Here is a 22,834-nt window from a genome sequence, read left to right on the forward strand (position 1 = left end):
CTACTCATTTTATGGTCCTAGGAGGTTGCAAACGTCTTGGCTTCGAGCCCCACACGATGGGTTTTACCACACGCAATGCCTTTATGTATTAGCCGTGAGGATTTCCTCCTAAGAAGCGGTAAGACTGTAATATTCATACCATATAATAACTGAGTGAGTGGATTCCAACATCATGTTCGGACTCCGTCAGTAACTCTTAACAGTTAAAAAAAAAAAGTCAACCAGAATAAGATGGATATTGAAGTTTGCAAGTTTCACTCATGTAATTGTGTAGTGTATACGCAACACACCAATCATTTCAATTTATATGTAGTCAAGGACAAAATCATTTACAAAACTGATGGAAGCAAAAGACCGCACACGCTAATTTCAACTGATTTAAATCAAACTGAATCACTAAATATATTCATTATAATTTATAGTTATGCATTAAATCTATCTATAGTTAATATTAAAATCCTACAATGATGATATCATTATTATGTTAATTCATTTGTTAAGAAAAAATCAAAAAAAAAAGAAAAAAATCTAAGCATGGTGGGTGATGTCATTAATCTAAATAATTTTAAATTAAAATTAAATCTTATTAATTAATTATTATTATTATTAAATCTTATTAATAATTATTTTAATTATTAAAGTTAAATAATTTTGAATTATTTTAATTAATTATTTTGAATTGAATACGAGAAGGTATAAAAGCTAGGCAGAAGGAAACTAATTATAAATTTATATTTTAATTTACACTTTTAAAATAAAATGAGAAACAATATTATCTCTTATGATTGAATGTGGATTGTTTAATATGAATTTTAGGTGTTTGATTAAATGTTCAGCTGACGAGTTTCTTAGTTGGACTATGTGGTTCAACGGGACTTTAAACTAAATGACTTTAGCATTTACGTTCACTGAATACCTGAAACATATCAATAAACTGTTTCGTTTAAACAAACCCGTGATTTCACGGGTAATTTCACTAGTTGAATACTAATAAGCAATTGTAATAAAATTTTAACCTCAATAGTAGAAATATAAATGTACTTATCCAAACCTTACATAATGTTACCGAGTTGATTCAACGTTATGGTGAATACTCTTACGTCTATTGAAAGGCAATAAACTTAGAAAATATCAATAAATTGAACAAATATATATATTCGTATCTTGATTCGTATCTTGATTAGTTGGAAAAGATAACTATGAACCCACTTGGCCACTTTCATGTACTTTTTTCCTTTTCTTTTTAGTCATTTTCGTTTCATTTCTGGATTTATGTTTGATAATGACGGCAAATAAAAATAATTAATTAGAGGGTATAGTCCGACCAAAATAACAAAGCTAACAACTATCATCTTTTTTTTTTTTTTTTTTATTAGCGAGTAAATCTCTCTATGAACAACAAGTATATTGGTTTTCCTCCCTTTAGAGGTTAAAACATCGGGTAATCAAACCCTCCGAGCGTGAGATCTGATACCAGGTAAATTGTGCATTATGCGCAGCCTGTGGTCACACTTCTTTTCTGAACAATTTGACATAGTCAGGAATTGAACTCGGGTGATATGCTTCATTAAGCAACTCGGTGACTACTCAGGCAAGTCTTCGTTAACAACATCATCTTGTGGTGTTTATAAATATAAATTCAACAAATGCATGGTACGTCGTCACCTTAAAATTTGTACACAAAAAGAATCAAATATGAATGCTTAAGCGGAGGTTTAAAATGATTCATGATCAACTACAAGTTGCATGTATTTTATTCAAGAAACATCTATAAGATTTGACTTGAAGATAACGCAAGAATATTCATAATCCACATTGAATTATGGTATCGTGTTATACATACTTAATTAAGAATAACACATTTTGTCATGAGTCAAAAACGTAAATAGTTGTTCCCCCGTATACCTTAATAATGCCTTAATAAACACAATATAAATCAAAGAATCCAAAACATATACCTCAAACTTTAGTAATCAACAATGGGAATATTCAGTTCCACCCTCAAACCAAAAACCACCAACGCCAAGAAACAAATCTTCATATTATCTGGTCAGAGCAACATGGCCGGTCGAGGTGGCGTTAGGATCGATATTGGTGTTTGGAACGGCTTAGTTCCGTACGAATGCCAACCCGATCCATCCAAAATCCGCAGACTAAACGCTAACTTAAATTGGGAAACTGCACATGTGCCACTTCATGCTGACATCGACATAACAAAAACATGTGGTGTTGGCCCTGGTATGTCGTTTGCTAATGCCATAAAAGATCACATAACGGGGGTAATACATTTAGTCCCGTGCGCGGTAGGTGGGACCGCCATTAGCCAATGGGCCAAAGGTGAAAAGTTGTATGAAAATATGGTGTGGAGAGCGAAAGCAGCAGTAAAGAAGGGCGGTGAGATTAAAGCGATGCTTTGGTATCAAGGAGGGAATGATACAACATCGATTGAGAAGGCTACTTCATATAAAACTAATATGGAGAATTTGATTCATAATATACGTTCAGATTTAGGATTACCATCACTACCAATAATTCAGGTTAGTAATCACATGCATAATTCATCCAATTTAATTATTATATGAGTATATTCATTATAACTATTACTTCACGTGATGTTTAGTTGCAATATTTTTTCATATGACCTACAAAATACAAAATTAAGGTATTGTGTTTTAAGATTTTTAGTTTTTTATTAATCTATAATTCTAGAAGAAGATATGGTCTAAAAATCTAAATATATTTATAACTATATTATATCTTTATATCTGAATTTAAAATTATTGAAATAATAAGTAATAATAAAAGTCTTGAATATAATTACAATGATATACAGTAGACTAAAAAATGTTAAGACATTAATAAATATAACATTTTCATAGCTATTTTAACATAAAATTACAATTACAATTTCATAAAAGTATTCGACACATAAAAGTTACAACTTGTTGAAATAATGAATATTAAATATGAATTTTGCTAACGAATGTTATGACATGCATATGTTAACATGCATATGTTAACATGCATTTATAAAGTTGTAATTTCTTTAAATATCAAAATCAAATTTGATAATTAAAGAACACATAAAATGATAAATACTAAATTGAATTAATGAGTACTAAATAGAAATAATTACACATATGAAAATTTCGATTTCATTAAATGCATGTTAACGTACACTACCAGGACATATGTTAGGAAAAAAAACAAAAAATAAATATACATATAATACATATAGCATTGAACAACCAATTTAATACTCAATTCAGATGATTTAAAAATTTTAAATGAGTTTAATTCTGAATGGCAATAATCTTTTTTATTATCATTTTGAATGAACAATGTTAATGATGTATAATTATTTTCGTAACCTTTATATAAATAAAAACTAGTTTATAATTGTTTATTAAATGTTTTTGATATAATTTAAAGAGGATATTACATAAAAAATTTACGAGCTTAATGGTTAAGAGAGTATTATCAGCATTGAATATCTGAACCATTTAGCATCATTTGTCATTAAGATGTCAGAAACAAACTCGATGAATGTTAAATGATTCAACATTCATCGTTGAACCATTCCACTAAGAGTTAAACAGACACACCCTTAATCTATCTTCTATTGTCTGCAGAAATAACTAACATAAATATATTTGAACTACGTGTTTACAAACAATACAAATATTATTTAATCGATCTTTTATTGTTTAAAAAACAATCAGTCTGAAGTGAAAACGGGTATGAAGTGAAAATGTTTGCTTGTCTAGCAAACATAACACCTAATAAAATATGCATTGTCAAAAAATGACACATCTAACTATTTTACCTCAAACTATATACTATGGCTATTTATTCAGGTTGCAGTTGAATCTTGTTTTGTCCCGGAATTACTACCAATAGTAAGAGAAGCCCAGAAATCGATTAATCTACCGAATGTGATATGTATTGATTCATTGGGATTGGCGCTAAAACATGATAACCTTCATTTGACAACGGGTGCTCAAGTTAAACTTGGGCACATGTTTGCCGATGCTTATCTCACCAATTTCGTTGAACCATTTGCTCATGTTGTTGGTGGCGAGTTCACTTCGTGTTATAATTGTTGCTGCTAAGGGGCTTGATATTATATCATGATCATATACTACTGCATGTAATTGATTTATAGATATTGTTGGTTTGGTATACCTGTTATTTGTCTTCTAAATTTGTAGTATTATATATGTATGTATCCTCAAATGAGTATGTTATAGTAAAATGATTGTTATAAAGAAGATCAATGAATATGATAGGAAGAAACCGGTATCTATATGTGTTGGAATGTTTCCTTTTTTCCCCCTCTTTATACATGTAATAAATCTTGTCCATGGATGTTAATCCCCAAACGTATAAAATTCAATTGTTATTCTAAGCGGTGAATCCTTACCAGAGTTCTAGTTGCGGTTTGAGGTAGATCGGTATTCGAGTTTCAACCGTCCTCGATTTTGGACTTTTGGTGTTATTAAAGGACTTCGTTTAGAGGTGTTATTAAAGGACTTCTTTTTATATATTGATATATACTATTCGATAAATGCCACATTTAATTTATCCGTAAATTTTGACTTTGCGCTATGCTCACATGTTTAGTTGATCTTTTTTTTACCCGGCGAACAAATATATTAATATTTTTAAAACATACATGGGCTGGACATTTACCAAAGCCCAACAGACCAAGCAAATAAACCCGATAACAATACAAAACAAACAAAAGAGCCCGATAGCAATACAACTCAAAAACCAATACAGAAACACACTTTAATCCATAACAAGGCTATTATCCAACCATTTCAGCTTCCAAATGCTTGCAACTTTCTTCACAACATAAGAATTCTTCACTTTGATACTCATTAATTTACATTGGACAAGATTCTCTATGATTGAGCATACCTCTTCCTCTATTCTATTTGTGATTCTGAACATTCGATGGCTTCTTTCTTGCCAAAGAAAGTAAACACCTGCTGCAACAACCCATCTATTCATAATATTCCAAATTTTATTTGTAAATGGGTACTTTGCCATCTCTTTCATGATCTCAGGTAACCTATTTGGCATACCTTTAAAAAGAATTCTGGCTTTCATCTTTCTCCATATTTCATATTTTGATACTAAAATCACATTTAAAGAACAAATGACTAATGGAGTCCTGCACATAACCACAAAGAACACATTTAAAGTTCTGACTAGGAATCCATCTCTCCAATCTGTCCTGTGTACTTAGCCTATTTAGGGTAGCTAACTATAGAACAAATGCCTGCTTTGGATCCAAGAAGTTGAACCAAATAACATGTGACCAATCCACTTTTACACTGGTAGCTCTTAAATCATTCTAAACTTGATGAGTGGAGAACTGGACACACTACCTGCATTTGTGAGCCATTGATATTCAACTAATTTGTTTCTTTGAATCATTTTAACATGAAGTTTGACCTTATCTCTTAAACTCGATAAGTGCTTCTAACCCCAACTATCATTATAACCTGCATCAATATCCCAGATACTTTTGTCTTTTATTTTATGATATTGACCCATTTACTCCATAAAGCATCCTTTTGGGCAAAGATCCTCCACAAATTCTTAACTGTTAAAATTACATTCCATCCCTTTAAAGGCTTCAAACCCAAACCACCTTGATCTTTTGAAAGACAAACATCCTTCCAAGCAACTTTAGCTTTGCCTTTTGCACTATCACATTGACCCCACATGAAACCTTTCAAACATTTATCAATGTATTCTATAACACCACATGGAAGAACATAAATTGAAGCCCAGTAGATTTGCATTGAAGATAACCCTGAAGCAATTAATTGAAGTCTGCTTGCATATGACAACTTTTTATTCTTCCAGTTTAAAATTTTCCCTTTGACCTTATCAATAAGGCATTTACAGTCTTTGATGCCCAACTTTTAGCCAACAGAGGGACCCCAAGGTATTTCATAGGCAATCTAGCAACAACAAACTTTAGAATCTGAACAATAGAAGCTTGAATATTTGCAGTCACACTACCAAAAAAATGGTACTTTTGCTAATATTAGGAAGCAGCCCTGAACATTGACCAAATTTATCTAACCCTTTTTTAATAACACCAATTGAATATACATCAGCATGGCACATAACTAGCAAGTCATCAGCAAAACACATGTGGGATAATTGCATCTGCATACACTAACTATGATACTTAAATTTAGGGTTGTTCTTAATATTCCTTTTCAGGATTAAAGTTAAACCTTCCATAACTAGGGTAAAAAAATAAGGAGAGATTGGATCTCCTTGTCTAAGGCCCCTTCCACCTTTAAAATAACCCTTTACCTATCCATTTATACACACTGAAAAGGCAGTTATGGTTACATACTCCATAACGTTATAATTTAGTAGTTTATAACTACCTTTAGTGACCTATTAACTACTTAAATATGTAACAATATATAAGAACAAAGAGAGAAGAAATATTGATATTGATATTTCAAGAGAAATGGTACACCATTAAATGGCTACCATACATGTCTATTTATAGTGTAAAATATTACTATGCAAGCTATACAAAGTTGACTATAAAATTTATCATCCATATCTTCATATGACTTTTTGTACATTCATATTATAACACTCCCCCTTGGATGATCAATTTTATTATAGTGCAACTAGTACTGTTTCGTTAAAAACCTTGCTAAAGAAAAACCAGTGGGATAAAAACTTTAGTCAAGGGAAAAAGAGTGCAGTATAGAGTTGACTCCCCCTCAAGTAAACATCGTTGAGTCGTCACATCTTTTGAACTTGCCTCATGCCAATATTGTGAACGTGTGTTCTGAAAACAGCGGTTGACAGTGCTTTGGTATAAATATCAACAGAGTTGTTGATTAAACGTATCTCATTTTAATCTGGTTGTCTTTTACGAGATCTTGAGTATATGAGAAGAATCTGAGGTTTTCATCTGAAACTGTATCATCTAAATCTTTTATGTACAAGTTTTGCCCCTGTGATTTGTCTACAGTCTCCTTCATGGTTTGCTCAAACCCTTGTTTCAATTCTTATTCCCTTTTAGTCTTTTCCGAGCCTTACCAACATACCATTCTTTTCCATCAAACTTATGACCGTTAAGACCGTCTATGGCTTTGGCGCCTCGTCAGCATTTATATTTTGTCCTGTCACTTTTGATACTCTTCTTTCATTTGTATTATGCAAGCTGCATTATCTTCATATATAGTTGTTAGTGAAGATAGTTGTTGGTCTTTTATAGCGTTCTAGTCCACAAGAATCAATAATGATTTGTGTCATTGATCTCAACCAAACACATTTTTGAGTAGTTTCATATAATGCAATCACTTCGTCATGATTTGATGATGTTGCAACAAGTGTTTGTTTTAAGAACGCCATGATTTTGTGGTGCCTCCATTTAGGAATACATATCGAGTTTGAGATTTATCTTTATGAGGATTTGATGAATAACTGCATATACATAATCAACCAAATATTGTTTTGAAATGTTAGAATAAAATAATTTTAAATCAGCAGTTCCTCAAGGGTATCAAAAATCTGCTTGATCCCATTTCAATGTCTTTTTGCAGGGGTTGAGCTGAACCTTGTCAACAAATTAACTGCAAAAGAAATGTCAGGTCTTGTACAATTTGTAAAATACATAATAACCCCAATTTCACTAAGATATGGAACTTCTGATCTGTAAAGATCTTCATGATCTTCACGGGGATGAAATGGATCAATGTCAATATTGAGTGATATATCAACCAATGGTTTTGTCTTTAAAAATGTTTTTTTAATCTTTTCGGTATAGTTTGTTTGATGTACAAGTAAACCATTAGGCATATGCTCAATTTGCAATCCAAGGCAATACTTATTTTTTTTTCAATATCTTTCATTTAAATTTTTTTAGAAGTTGAATGATTTCATAGATCTCTTTATTTGTCCATATGATGTTATGATCATTGACATAAACAACTTACAATCACATATGTAGACATTTTTTTCTTAATGAAAACACATGGGCAAATAAGATTATTTGTATACCCTTTGCTTATCAAGTAATCACTTAATCGGGTATACCACATGCGACCCGATTGTTTCAACCGATATAAAAATCTTTGTGATTCAATGGAATACATTTCTTTGGGTTTTGCATTAGATGTTTCTGATACCTTAAACCCTTCATGGATATTCATGTATATATCACTATCAAGTGATTCATTTAAATAAGTAGTAATAACATCCATGAGATGCATTTCTAAATTTTTTAGAAACTGTTAGGCTGATTAAGTATCTAAAAGTAATTGCATCCATAACAGGAGAATAAGTTTCATCATAATCAATTCCCGGTCTTTGAGAAAAACCTTGAGCTACAAGTCTAGCTTTATACCTTGTAACTTCATTTTTCTCATTTCTTTTTCGCACAAAAATCCATCTATACCCCACAGGTTTCACATCTTTAGGTGTAAGAACGATAGATCCGAAAACTTTTCTTTTATTGAGCAATTCAAATTCAGCTCGTATTGCTCCTATCCATTGAGTCCAATCATGTCTATTTTGACATGCAATGACAGATTTTGGTTCCAGATCATCATCTTTATTAATGATGTCATTGTAAGATTATAAGAAAAATCAATATTTGTCATTTTGTTTCGGTTCCATAATATTGCATAATTTATTGCAATTTATGTATTTACATCGTCAATATCCTCTGCAGAAGGAATATTGATTTGTGGTTCTTCTTGAACACCTTTTTACCTCATTATCAGATGATTTTCTTTTTCGAGGATTTTTATCTTTGGAACTAATTGGTCTCCCACGTTTCTGGCGTGGCAAAGACTCAAGAGTGACATTATTGCCAGCTTTTGGAATTTCAATTCGAGTTGGAGCATTTGTTGCTGATATATATGATGTAGTTACTCTTTTTGTATCTGTAAATGCGTCGGGCAATTTATTCGCAAGTTCTTGCATATGCATTATTTTTTTAACTTCGATCTCGCATTTTTTTGTGCGAGGATCAAGATACATTAATTGAGGTTCACACCATGAACCATCATTTTCTTTATTTTTTATTTCTCCCCCTAATCTAGGGAACAATGTTTCATTAAAGTGACAATCAGCAAAACGTGCTGTAAAAACATCACCCGTCATGGATTCAATATATCTTATGGTTGAAGATGTTTCATATTCAACATATATTTCAATCCTTCTTTGAGGAACTATTTGTTGTGGTGGTGCAATTAAAAATACACTGCACAACCAACTGTTCTAAGATGGAAAATATTTTGCTCTCGACCAAAATTAAGTTAGTAATGGAGAATATTTATGACTTGCACTTGGTTTAATGAGAATTAATGTCGCATCATGTAAATTTACATGTCCCCATATAAATATTAAGAGTTTTGTACTCATTACCAATTGTCTAGTTATTAGCTGCAAGCGTTTATCTATTGATTCGGCTAAACCAATTTTGTGTATGCACATGAGCAACTGGATGTTCAACAACAATCTCTGTAGACATATAATAATCATTAAATGCTTGAGATGTTAACTCACCAGCATTATCAAGTCTCATCCTTTTAATGGTGTAATCAGAATAATGTGTTCTCAATTTAATAATTTGTGCAAAAAACTTTGCAAATGTCATATTACGGCTTGATAACACACAAACATGAGACCATACGCTAGATGTGTCTATCAGAACCATGAAATATCAAAATGGTCCACATGATGGATGAATTGGTCCATATATATAACCTTGAATTTTTTCAAGAAACATTGGTGATTCTTTCTCAATATTCTATTCAGTAATCACCATATGTGCTTTTCATTAATCACCATATGCGCTTTTAATCATATGTGATGTGCTTTTCATCATATGCACTTTTAATCATATGCGCTGCGCTTTTCATCATATGCGCTTTTAATCATATGCGTTGCGCTTTTAATCATATGCGCTGCGCTTTTCATCATATGCGCTTTTTATCATATGCGCTTTTTATCATATGCGCCTTTAATCATATCCATTATTATATATATCAGAGAAACTTAACAAATTTCTCTTTGATTTGGGAGAAAACATAGCATTATTTATCAGAAAATTCGTACCATTTGGTAATATGAATTTTTGCCTTTTCCGTTCCTTATATCAAGTTTGCAAGACCTGCTATAGTATTTATAATTCCTTCATTTTATTTAAATCAATGAAATATTTCTTAGATTTGATCATAGTGTGTATGTCACCATTATCTGCAATACATAGGTCTTTACCATTTAATTGATGTTGTATTTCAACAGGATTCATACTAAAACTTCAAATAAGATAAGCAAATAATGAGTTATATTTCAGCAAGATAATCAAATTAAGTTACAATCTGAAGTACATAAAAGATAATACTTAATAAACATATGCGTTATGGTCTAAAACCATTTATTTATGAGTGATACATAACAAGCTAGGCATCTTAGAAAATTTAAACTATTCAAGTCTCAAGGTAGCTCAGGGTTTATTTAATCAAGATTTTTCAACAGATTCACTCTCGTTTTCTTTTCTTTTGGGACTTATTTGTAGAGATAAACAACATGTTCATGTATTCAAGAAATACTAGACTGATGATCCACGTTACCAGATCATTAATAAGAATCTCTGGGATTCTTATAAGAGCGTCTACTAACATCTTCAATTTTATTCTTTCATGGATCACCGTTATTTCTTGATAATTAATATCGTATCTATCTTTGAGTATTTTCCATAATACACTTGGATCTTCGATCATATAATATGTAGATTCTGAGGACTCGTCAATATGTTTGCTAAGAAAAATACTTGCTATTGCTTTCTCTTGTTCAGAACAATTGTTATTTTCATTCAGGGTTTCTAAAATACCGATTGATTCGAGATGTTTTCTACATTCATAACCCATGTTTAGTAGTTTTTCCCACTTGATTCTAAAGGAGCAAATTTAAACCTTTTCAAATTCGACATTTTCTATTATCAATAAGATGAACAACATAAATCATAATCATAATTAATTTCTAACAACATGAAATTAGAATCATTTTAAATTCATAAGTAGCAAACAACAGAATAATGGTATGATTACAAATAATAAAACCACAAGGGCAGGCTAGAATATAGGTTCACCCGGTGATATATTAGCAACAATGATGATAGTTAGTATGACCAATACAATAGGAAAATCATCCTTGTGTGAATCATCTTTACAAAAACTTTTTGAGAGTGGTAATCTGAGAAAATGATGATTGATTTGTGAAAATGTGAAAACGGAGATGTTTATTTTATATTTGAAAAATATAGTCGTTGTAACGTTGTCAGTTGACGTTAACAACCGTTATGTATATATGACCGTTGTAACGTTGCTAGTTGACGTTAACGACTGTTATGTACTCGTTGTATTAATAATAATTTTAATAAAAGAATTTTATTAGTATAAATACGATTACTATAAATACATTTTGTATAAATACATTTAGTATAAATACGAAGATTAAGAGAATAAACATATTATGCATAAATAATAAATTTAAGAATAAACATTAGTATGCATGAAATAAATAATGATTAATTGCATAAGTAATCATAAATGTTAGATAACATAAATATAAATGTTAGTGAAGTTAATAAGAGTTAGATTACAGAAATATAATTCAGGCGGTATAACCGACCATATATAACTTAAATAACATAAATATAAATGTTAGTAAAGTTAATAAAAGTTAGATTACAGAAATATAATTCAGGCAGTATAACCGACCATATATAACTTAAATAACATAAATATAAATGTTAGTGAAGTTAATAAAAGTTAGATTACATAATTATAATTCAGGCGGTATAACTGACCATATATAACTTAAATAACATAAATATAAATGTTAGTGAAGTTAATAAAAGTTAGATTACAGAAATATAATTTTACTTATGATGATAATTGTGACGACCCGAAAATTTTTGACCAAATTTAAACTTAATCTTTATATAATTCCGACTTGATAAGCAATGAATATTAATAAATCTTGAACCTCCAAAAAGAGTTTTACACAAGCTTTTGGTCACCCTTTTATTTCGACGATTCAAGAACGTCATAACTTGATTTAATTGTTTAATTATTGTGTATATATATGGATTTATATATATTTAACATGAAAATATGATAATTAAATATCTCATTAAGTATATTAACAAAGTATTATATATATATTTTCATACTACTAATTTAAAGAGTTTTCAAACAATATATATGTTACTATTTAAACGACGTAATTAACTTATGTTAAAATGTATTTACATATAATGTATTACGAGTGTAAATACATCCTTACAAGTATTGAATACTCTTTACAAATACATATAAAGGATAGCTATACTCATATTTCTGTTCAATTTCCTCAAGAATTCTACTCGTATTCATACGGCATTTTTACCCGTATTATACACAGCTTCTAGAAGTATTTACTATTGGTATATACCAATAGAAATCTGCAATTATTTGTGTAATATGTCATCCATGACCTAATCAATTTAATATGTCATCCATGGCTTAATACATTTTTAACTTATCTTAAATATTTTCACTAAAAACTAAATTTTCAAGCCTATAAATAAGCACCATTTCTAACTCATTTTTACACATTCATTTTCCAAATTCTACTTCCAATTTTCACACACACTTGCAAGAACTCTCTCAAGTTTTGTTCTACTACTTTTTTCCAGCAACTTTACATTCTAAACTTGAGGTAAAAACACTACTTAAACTCTTATTCAAGTCATATGTTTATAGCTATCTATATAAGAGTTTATAAACTAGAACATAGTTTAGTTGATTCTAAGCTTGTTTGAAAAACTAATCTAATCTTTCTAACTTAACTCTAATAATACTTATTTATATGTATTATGATATTATATAAAGTTAATATAAGAACTTATAACTTGTACATATGAAGGACACCTTGAAACTTAACATATATTCTTTAATCTCCATTCGGTAAAAAGCGGGCTGTTTTGGGTTGGGAATTAAAAACCTATCTTAGACTTTGAGTTCGAGTATAAGACTTTGGAAATATGTTAATATATGTAAATAAGACTTCCAGTATTTTTTTCATGATTTTAGATAAAGTGGAAGTATTTTATCAAAAATCATATATTGGGTGGATGCCGGGATTTTTCTAAATCTGTCCACCGACATAAAAAGAGGGCAAAGCTCTAAAAATTACTACTTGGGATGAACTTTTCGAATTGGTTTTGTAACATTTACTTCTTAATGAATCCATAGCAATTTGATTCACTTTAAACGGAGTTGTAATGAATATTTGGCGAGCAAAATAAAATCTGCTAAAATTAATGTTGTATGGACGAAATTTATATTATAAAAACTATATTAACAATATCCTTGTTAACTTTTCCTATATCCTATATATATTTGGACATGTTATCAGTAGTATAACAAAATATTATAATCTTGGTTAATTCTGTGATTGTATATATGTATAATAATATTCTTGGTACGTCCTAACACAATAAGTATACAATACATTTTGATAAATCCTAAGACAATACGTACACAATACGTCTTAGTTAATTCTAAGACAATACGTATACAATACGTCTCTGGGTTGATGCAAAGACAATACGTATACAATACGTCGTGGGGGTAATTCTAAGATTATATATATATATATATATATATATATATATATATATATATATATATATATATATATATATATATATATATATATATATATATATATATATACATCGATTATTGGACTGTTGGACTTTTCGGACTATTTTGGACTACTAAAAAAGGACTACTAACAAAGGACTACTAACATAAAAATGTTAAAAATTAATATATAAATATTCTATGAACTTGTTTTATTTTATTCACATGTCGTATTATTATCTGAATCATTATTATTATTATAGGTTCGTGAATCCAAGGACGACGGCCATATTTTTGATAAGCTGAAAACTTATTATTAATATACTTTTACTACCGTGAGTATATAGTCCTATTTTTAAACTCTAAAAATATTTTGGGATGAGAATACATGCATTTTATGTTTTACGCCATGGACACAAGTACTTAAAATATATTCTACGTTGAGTTGTACCACTTTACATATCTTCCCTAATAGCTTGGTAACTAATATTTACATGTTGTAAGAACATGTAAGCGCGAATCCTATTGATAGATCTATCGGGTTTGACAACCCCAACCAGGCTAGTCGCTCTAGTATCGTAAACGGTTGCATAATACTTCGTTTTTACTACACTTGGTACAGTGTAGGGAGATTTCATAATAAAGAGAATATGCCACATTAATGGTTAAGTATGGTTACCGAAGCGCTCAACAACTTATAGAATACTTTTATACACTTGCGAGTGTACATATATTTATAACTATGAAATCTTGTGGTCTATATTTATATCGATGCCAAACCTATATATCTCACCAACTTTTGTGTTGACTGTTTAAGCATGTTTATTCTCAGGTCCTTAAGAAAGTCTTCCGCTGTTGCATTATCTGAGCAAGTTGTGCATGGAGTCTCATGTTTTTGTTTAAATGAAATGTTACATTCTGTAACACCCGATAATTAGGCCTAGATGAGATGACCATTTTGCCCTTGTGTGCATTTATATTGTTATTTTATTAGTTGAATATTTATAACCATTTGACTATTTGGTTGAGACCAGTTCGTGACAAGGGTCACAGAACCGGTTCGTTTGTTTAATTTGGAATCCGTTAGGGCCGCCTAACGAAGTAAGAAAGATATTAGATAACTGATAAATACCCGTGTAATATGGGGTATGGGTTTTAACCCATTTATATACAAGATTCCAGACTTTTCCATTCATTTCCCTAATTTAGAAAACGTACCAAACCCTTGCTCTTGTGAAACCCTAATTGATTCAAGTCTTAAATTGGATTGTGAGGCTTTAAGGATTGATTCATATCATCTTTGTGATCATCAAACCAGGTTAGCATGCTTAAATCATTGCTTGAATCTTGCATAATTTGGGTTTTTGTGTTCTTGAGCAAAAGTGAGTTTTGATGCTTGAATCTTGATGAATTTTGTTTGTTAGTGTTAATTGTTGTTAGATATATGTTCTATAGTTGTTATATGATGTTTTTGAAGTGGTTTCATGATCAGATTGAGCAAAAATCATGTTTTGGGGTCAAAAAACGCGAAAACAGCGAGCTGTAGGTGTTCATCAGCACCCACACTTTTGACAAGTCACTCGTACGAGTGACCACACTTTTGAGGGTCAACCACACGTGTGAGGACTCACTCGTACGAGTGAGGTCTCAGTCACACGTGTGAGCACCAGTCAGCTTTGTGAGAAACTTGTTTTGGTCATAACATTCAAACCGTAACTCAATTTTTGATGAATCAAGTATTGTTGGAATCGTAATGAAAAATCCTTTCCAATGGTAAACTTTTCAGAATCTGGATCAAACTTTATTTTGGTCAGAAAAAGGGGTTTTAGGGTGTATGCCTTGTTTTACACGCTTTAGAGTGTCGTTATGGGTTGAAATTATAATGTAGACTTATCATACAGTGATTACATGTTTGTAGGTATTGATTTAGTGTATGTATTGATGTTTGATGTTGTGTTTTTAGGATTGAAACCCATATAATTAGCTGTTGCTACTGTTCTTCATCACTCGCACGAGTGAGCCTTCACTCGTACGGTTGAGGTAGTCAACCGTGTGGTGAACCGTGCGAGTGAGTGGTGATGGGAACTTATGTTTTGATTGTGATGATATGTACAGTTAAGATGTGACTCGTACGAGTCACTGGTCACTCGTGTAGTGAACCGTACGGATCAGGTGAGTCATTGTTGGATGTTTGGTCATAGACCAAACGTACGAGTGAGTTGTCAACCGCACGGTTGAGTGTTCTCAAACGTGCGTGTGATGGTGTTACTCGTACGGTTGACTGAGCAGGTTTGATTGTTTTTTTTCTATCTCGTTATTGTGTCTATCTTGTTGATAGAATATTATCAGGATGTAATTACTGACTTTATTTGTATCTTTTCCAGGTGATCAGGAGAAGTGAAGACTCAAAAATATAAGACCTCTGAGTTCTTCTAGTGCTGGTATTCGGTGAGTGGGTTAATCTAGCCGTTAAGGCATATATTGACATGACCTTGATCGTTGACCTAGTTGCTATGCTTAGAACCTTTGTTGTTGTGTGATGTGGACTATGACCTCGTACGTATATTGGACCGAACTTGCTTCTGATCAGGTCGGGAGAGATCAACCTTGCTTCTGATCAGGTTTGGCTCATTGATGTTGTATGATTAATATAAGTTGGGCTCATTGTATTTGTATTGCTTTTATGTTGTATGTTAATGGTAGATTGCTATGTTTATGCATGTTCTAGTAGTTATGTGATTAACTGTCTGATTAATTTGTTGCTGCATGTTCTAGTGATTGTACCTAAGTGTTTTAGCTGTTAGATTAGTCCATTCACTTAGCTTCGTGCTAACCCCTCCACCTTCCCCCTTGCAGGTTATAGGTCTTTTGCTTTTGTGGACATGAGAGAAGATGGGCGCGTTGAGTTGTGTTCGACAAGTCTAGAACTCTGATGTTGTCTATATAAAATCGAATATTAACGTAACACCGGTTGTTTGATAAAAATGTATTTATGTATGAAGTGTAACTTCATACATTTTATATGTATAACTTCCGCTGTGTTAATTAAAAAAAAAAGTACGGTGTTACAAGTTGGTATCAGAGCCAGGTTTGGCCGCATTGACATTGTTTATGAATGTCATGTTCTCAAACCTAAAGAGAATCTTGTCGAACATAACACAAAGGGGACGGGATAAGTGAATGTAGGAACTTTTATGTGTTAGTTGATAGGCACTAACCGGTTATCTACTAAGACTTTGTGTGAGATGTTGTGGTAGTGCAGATATGTCAGGTAATCAAGACGCTGCCCCCAATGCCACCGAAACCTTTAGAGCTCCTGATGAAGACGGTCATGTATCAGAGGAAGAAGTATCAGAAGAAGTGTTAGAGCTTCAGGGTAAGTTGAAAGATGCTCAAGATAAGATCAAAGAGCTTGAACAACAAGTGATGTCGCATTCTAACACCACAGCAATAAATCAAAGCTTTCCTCCAAGTATTTACCCACAGTTTGGAAACATTTCTCAACAACAGTATGTGCCACCTCAGTACCAGATACCATCTCAGTTCAATCCACTACTTCTGAATCAAGTGATGCACCCGTTTCAGACACCATTCTTCCAACCACCGATGTTTGAAAAGAAGAAGTGCTCGTATAAGGACTTTCTTAATTGTCAACCTTCAGAGTATACTGGTAAAACCGACCTGAATGAGACTCTAAATTGGCTCAGGGAAGTGGAAAGAGCATTAGATGCTTGTCAGTGTGAGCCGGAGTTGAGAGTGTTATATGCTTGTAGATTATTCAAGGGGCGAGCTATGGAGTGGTGGGACTCCATCACGGGTTATTTATCAAAGGAATAACTAAGTCAAGTGTCATGGGAGCAATTTCATGCTAAGGTTCGTGAGCAGTATTGTTCAGAATATGATTTGGAGAAATTGAAAACCGAGTTCTTGGGGATGAGAATGACTGATGATATGTCGATTGATGATGTTATTTTGGACTTTACCTCTAAGTTAAGGTTTTGCCAACAGTGGGTACCGCATGAGAAAGATAAAATTCAGCATTTTATTAGAGTTATCAAGCCGGAGTATCGGTCAATGGTTAGATTTGCTTCTTCTTTATCGTAAGCTTTTGAGATGGCAAAAGCGATAGAGGGTGATGTTAAAGCCGCAAGGAGTGCGGGAGTGGGGAGTGGTTCTTATGGGAAGAGGACGGAAGGTCAATCCAGTTATCAGTCCAGTCTAAAATCAAGAAAGTCAACCGGTTCCAGTATGAAGGAAGTTTCGAGTACGAGTGGGTCAGGTTCCGTACAGAAAGAGTGGTGTAACTCGTGCAGATCTTACCACAGTGGACAGTGTTCTCTGGGTACAAAAAGGTGTCTAAGGTGTGGTATAGTGGGACATGATGTTCAACAATGTTCTTTCGGAAGCAATGTATGTTGGAATTGTCATAAGGAAGGTCATAGGTCAGCACAGTATCCGACAACGGGTAGAGGTGGTTCCGGGGCAGGGTCTGGGGTACAGCCGGCGTCTGTTGGTGGATCTACTGCATCAGTAGGACAGAAAAGAAAAGGTCCTCCCACGGCTATAGCTAGAGCTTATCAGATGGTAGCAGGTACTGATGTTGTATCAGAAGACTTAAATACTGGTATGTTCAGACTAACCTTGTTATTGCTTTTGATTTCAGAATCACGTGTTTAGTATGTTATGTAGATGATGTATTCTGTTTAATAAAAGGTACTTTGAGGTAGCGTTGGCTGTAGTGATAGAGATGAGTTGGATTTTGGTTTCTCGGATTTTCTTAACTGAAATGGAGACGTGATATATGATAATGTATTACGTCTGGCTAACGTAAGCACATTTTGGTAGATCATGTGGAAGTTTCAGTAAGTTAAGAAGAGAAGTAGGATAGTTGACTGCTTAAATTGTTGTTAATATGTGTTGCTTGATGAATACTTGATGAGATTATGTTACCGTGGCTTTTGACTTTGACCAGATTCCGAGGACGGAATCTCTTTAAGGGGGGGGGGGGGTAGATTTGTAACACCGGATAATTGGGCCTAGATGAGATGACCATTTTGCCCTTGTGTGCATTTATATTGTTATTTTATTAGTTGAATATTTATAACCATTTGACTATTTGGTTGAGACCAGTTCGTGACAAGGGTCACAGAACAGGTTCGTTTGTTTAATTTGGACTCCGTTAGGACCTCCTAACGAAGTAAGAAAGATATTAGATAACTGATAAATACCCGTGTGATATGGGGTATGGGTTTTAACCCATTTATATACAAGATTCCAGACTTTTCCATTCATTTCCCTAATTTAGAAAAGGTACCAAACCCTTGCTCTTGTGAAACCCTAATTGATTCAAGTCTTAAATTGGATTGTGAGGCTTTAAGGATTGATTCATATCATCTTTGTGATCATCAAACCAGGTTAGCATGCTTAAATCATTGCTTGAATCTTGCATAATTTGGGTTTTTGTGTTCTTGAGCAAAAGTGAGTTTTGATGCTTGAATCTTGATGAATTGTGTTTGTTAGTGTTAATTGTTGTTAGATATATGTTCTATAGTTGTTATATGATGTTTTTGAAGTGGTTTCATGATCAGATTGAGCAAAAATCATGTTTTGGGGTAAAAAAACGCGAAAACAGCGAGCTGTAGGTGTTCATCAGCACCCACACTTTTGACAGGTCACTCGTACGAGTGACCACACTTTTTAGGGTCAACCACACGTGTGAGAACTTACTCGTACGAGTGAGGTCTCAGTCACACGTGTGAGCACCAGTAAGCTTTGTGGGAAACTTGTTTTGGTCATAACTTTCAAACCGTAACTCCATTTTTGATGATTCAAGTATTGTTGGAATTGTAATGAAAAATCCTTTCCAATGGTAAACTTTTCAGAATCTAGATCAAACTTTATTTTGGTCAGAAAAAGGGGTTTTAGGGTGTATGCCTTGTTTTACACGCTTTAGAGTGTCGTTATGGGTTGAAATTATAATGTAGACTTATCATACAGTGATGTATTGATGTTTGATGTTGTGTTTTGGGATTGAAACCCATATAATTAGCTGTTGCTACTGTTCTTCATCACTCGCACGAGTGAGCCTTCACTCGTACGGTTAAGGTAGTCAACCGTGTGGTGAACCGTGCGAGTGAGTGGTGATGGGAACTTATATTTTGATTGTGATGATACGTACGGTTAAGATGTGACTCGTACGAGTCACTGGTCACTCGTGTAGTGAACTGTACGGATCAGGTGAGTCATTGTTGGATGTTTGGTCATAGACCAAACGTACGAGTGAGTTGTCAACTGCACGGTTGAGTGTTCTCAAACGTGCGTGTGATGGTGTTACTCGTACGGTTGACTGAGCAGGTTTGATTGTTTTGTTTCTATCTCGTTATTGTGTCTGTCTTGTTGATAGAATATTATCAGGATGTAATTACTGACTTTATTTGTATCTTTTCCAGGTGATCAGGAGAAGTGAAGACTCAGAAATATAAGACCTCTGAGTTCTTCTATTGCTGGTATTCGGTGAGTGGGTTAATCTAGCCATTAAAGCATATAGTGACATGACCTAGATCGTTGACCTAGTTGGTATGCTTAGAACCTTTGTTATTGTGTGATGTGGACTATGACCTCGCGCGTTTATTGGACCGACCTTTCTTCTAATCAGGTCGGGAGAGATCAACCTTGCTTCTGATCAGGTTGGGCTCATTGATGTTGTATGATTAATATAAGTCAGAATCACGAATCCGTCGCGTGTGGAAGACTTATACTAGTGATACAGAGTTATGAGTTTTCGGTAGACTCTAGAGTGATCAACTGGGGTCGTTGGCCCGGCCAGGCCGCCGAGTCTCTCAGTGGGTTGCTTCGGATTACCCAGATGGTTGCTTCTGATTGACCATTGCTTGTAGTTATCACGGTTGCTTTGGATTGACCGTTGTTGAAGATGTGTTTATGCCTTAGTGGTCTTTAGATTTAATTGATTGTTGGATATTGTATTTGTATTGCTTTTATGTTGTATGTTAATGGTAGATTGCTATGTTTCTGCATGTTCTAGTAGTTATGTGATTAACTGTCTGATTAATTTGTTGCTGCATGTTCTAGTGATTGTACCTAAGTGTTTTAGCGGTTAGATTAGTCCATTCACTTAGCTTCGTGCTAACCCCTCCCTCTTCCCCTTGCAGGTTATAGGTCTTTTGCTTTTGTGGACATGGGAGAAGATGGGCGCGTTGAGTTGTGTTCGACAAGTCTAGAACTCTGATGTTGTCTATATAAAATCGAATATTAACGTAACACCGGTTGTTTGATAAAAATGTATTTATGTATGAAGTGTAACTTCATATATTTTGTATGCATAACTTTCGCTGTGTTAATTAAAAAAAATACGGTGTTACACATTCAATAAAACCTTTGCCATGTATTATATTCGACTGTTATGTCACGTGTGTAGTATTTGGAAACCGATGTATTATGGGGATTATTTCTTAAATAATCGCCCACTTATTTAAAACATGCATTATGTATAATAATAGTGTGCTTTTTATGAAACAGATGCAATATTTTCTAAAACGTACCATATAGAGGTCAAATACCTCGCTATAGGACCAATGAATAACGTACCACGTTTATAGTAATATGGACGGGTCGTTTCAGTTGGTATCAGAGCAGTGGTCTTAGCGAACCATGTCTCGCATTAGTGTGTCTAACGGATAGTTATTAAGATGCATTAGTGAGTCTGGACTTCGACCTTAACTGCATGTCAAAAGTTTTACTTATCATTTCTAGTCGGAAATCATTTGCTTATCACCCTTAGAAAATTACCTGCTTATCATTCTTACTCTAGACACATCTTACTGCATTGATTACATGAATAGTGTATAGACGATTCATATCTTAGCGTATCTGCTGATTCATATCTTAGCGTATCTGTTACTGAAAACTTTGCCTAACATATTACGTAAATTCCTCCGTAATCTATGAAAACTTTTGCTCTCTATATATATATATATATATATATATATATATATATATATATATATATATATATATATATATATATATATATATATATATATATATATATATATATATATATATATATATATATATATATATATATATAGATATTCTATGTAATTAGAATACCATCCGATAGCCGGAAATCATTTCATATCGAAAAATCCTTTATTCAATCGTACGAAATGGAACTCTCCACTAGTTCAAGTCCCTCGAATTCCGATATGGAGTTTCACTCGAGCTCCGAAAGCAGTGTGACCGGAATGGATTAACCAATTAGCCATCATCTATTTTGGATGAATTGGGGATGGGTTCGTAGTCTACTTAATCATTGGATACAAGAAGAAGGTGATTCCTTCAATCTACCACATTGCCCTCTTGGTGAAGAACATGAGGCACTTACCGGCGAACTCGTTCGTAACACCATTTTCTCTCTCCTTTCCAGGATATGCCGCAATGAGTATAATATTACTAATATTATTGAGGCTATCCGACCTTTACTCTGTATCTTGCATGGTGAATTATTTAGTAAAAAAAAAAATTACTATCATGAAAAGTAAAACTTCATTAGCAAATGCATCCTACATCATTTCATTCCCTTTATAAAGCTCTTGACCTCTCTTTTTATTCAAGAAACTTTAAACATCCTCTTTCACAATACAAAACAAAACAAATTTTCATCATCTATACTCACATCAAACCACTACCAGCACCAGCAGTACCAACAACATCACAAGCCTCAACATCGCAAGCCGCATTACGAGCATCAACATCATACGCACCGCAGGCACTGATGGATACCAACAATAATGAGTGATGAAGTATTAATTCATTATTTCATTTACGTTGAAGAAATATTCCGCGGCGATTATGTAATCTCTAAAGTTTTAGGGATTATTCATTTCTAGTTCCAACCGTAAACCAAATGAGATTAATATAATATTAACTCATTAAATCCATATTACATCTGAAGAAAATATACATACATATATTTTCATAAAGACTGCAATAAAAATTCTTTTGTACAAAATATTACTTGTGAAATTTTACCTGAAAAATACTTAAGTTCACATTAATATGTTACACTGTACATTTTCAATGATGTTTCGACAATCATTAATTATACTCTCTCATTT

At 32.9% G+C, this 22,834-nt stretch overlaps 1 protein-coding gene across 1 annotated transcript; it reads left to right on the plus strand.

Annotated features, from left to right (window-relative positions):
• The first annotated feature begins 1,921 nt into the window (after window positions 1-1,921).
• LOC139845354 (probable carbohydrate esterase At4g34215) lies at window positions 1,922-4,366 on the plus strand. The gene is made up of 2 exons (XM_071835615.1): window positions 1,922-2,537; window positions 3,858-4,366. Exons 1-2 carry the CDS (start codon window positions 1,980-1,982, stop codon window positions 4,110-4,112), a joined length of 813 nt encoding a protein of 270 aa, XP_071691716.1. The 5' UTR covers window positions 1,922-1,979; the 3' UTR covers window positions 4,113-4,366.
• Window positions 4,367-22,834: the final 18,468 nt, after the last annotated feature.

Source organism: Rutidosis leptorrhynchoides, chromosome 4 (genome assembly GCF_046630445.1).
Source record: "Rutidosis leptorrhynchoides isolate AG116_Rl617_1_P2 chromosome 4, CSIRO_AGI_Rlap_v1, whole genome shotgun sequence".
NCBI lineage: Eukaryota > Viridiplantae > Streptophyta > Magnoliopsida > Asterales > Asteraceae > Rutidosis > Rutidosis leptorrhynchoides.

Excerpts from the sequence above, each read along its gene's own strand:
- LOC139845354 (XM_071835615.1), top strand. The coding sequence starts at position 1,980 with ATGGGAATATTCAGTTCCACCCTCAAACCAAAAACCACCAACGCCAAG. Across the intron at positions 2,538-3,857 it reads CATCACTACCAATAATTCAG|GTTGCAGTTGAATCTTGTTT; the intron begins GTTAGTAATCAC and ends CTATTTATTCAG.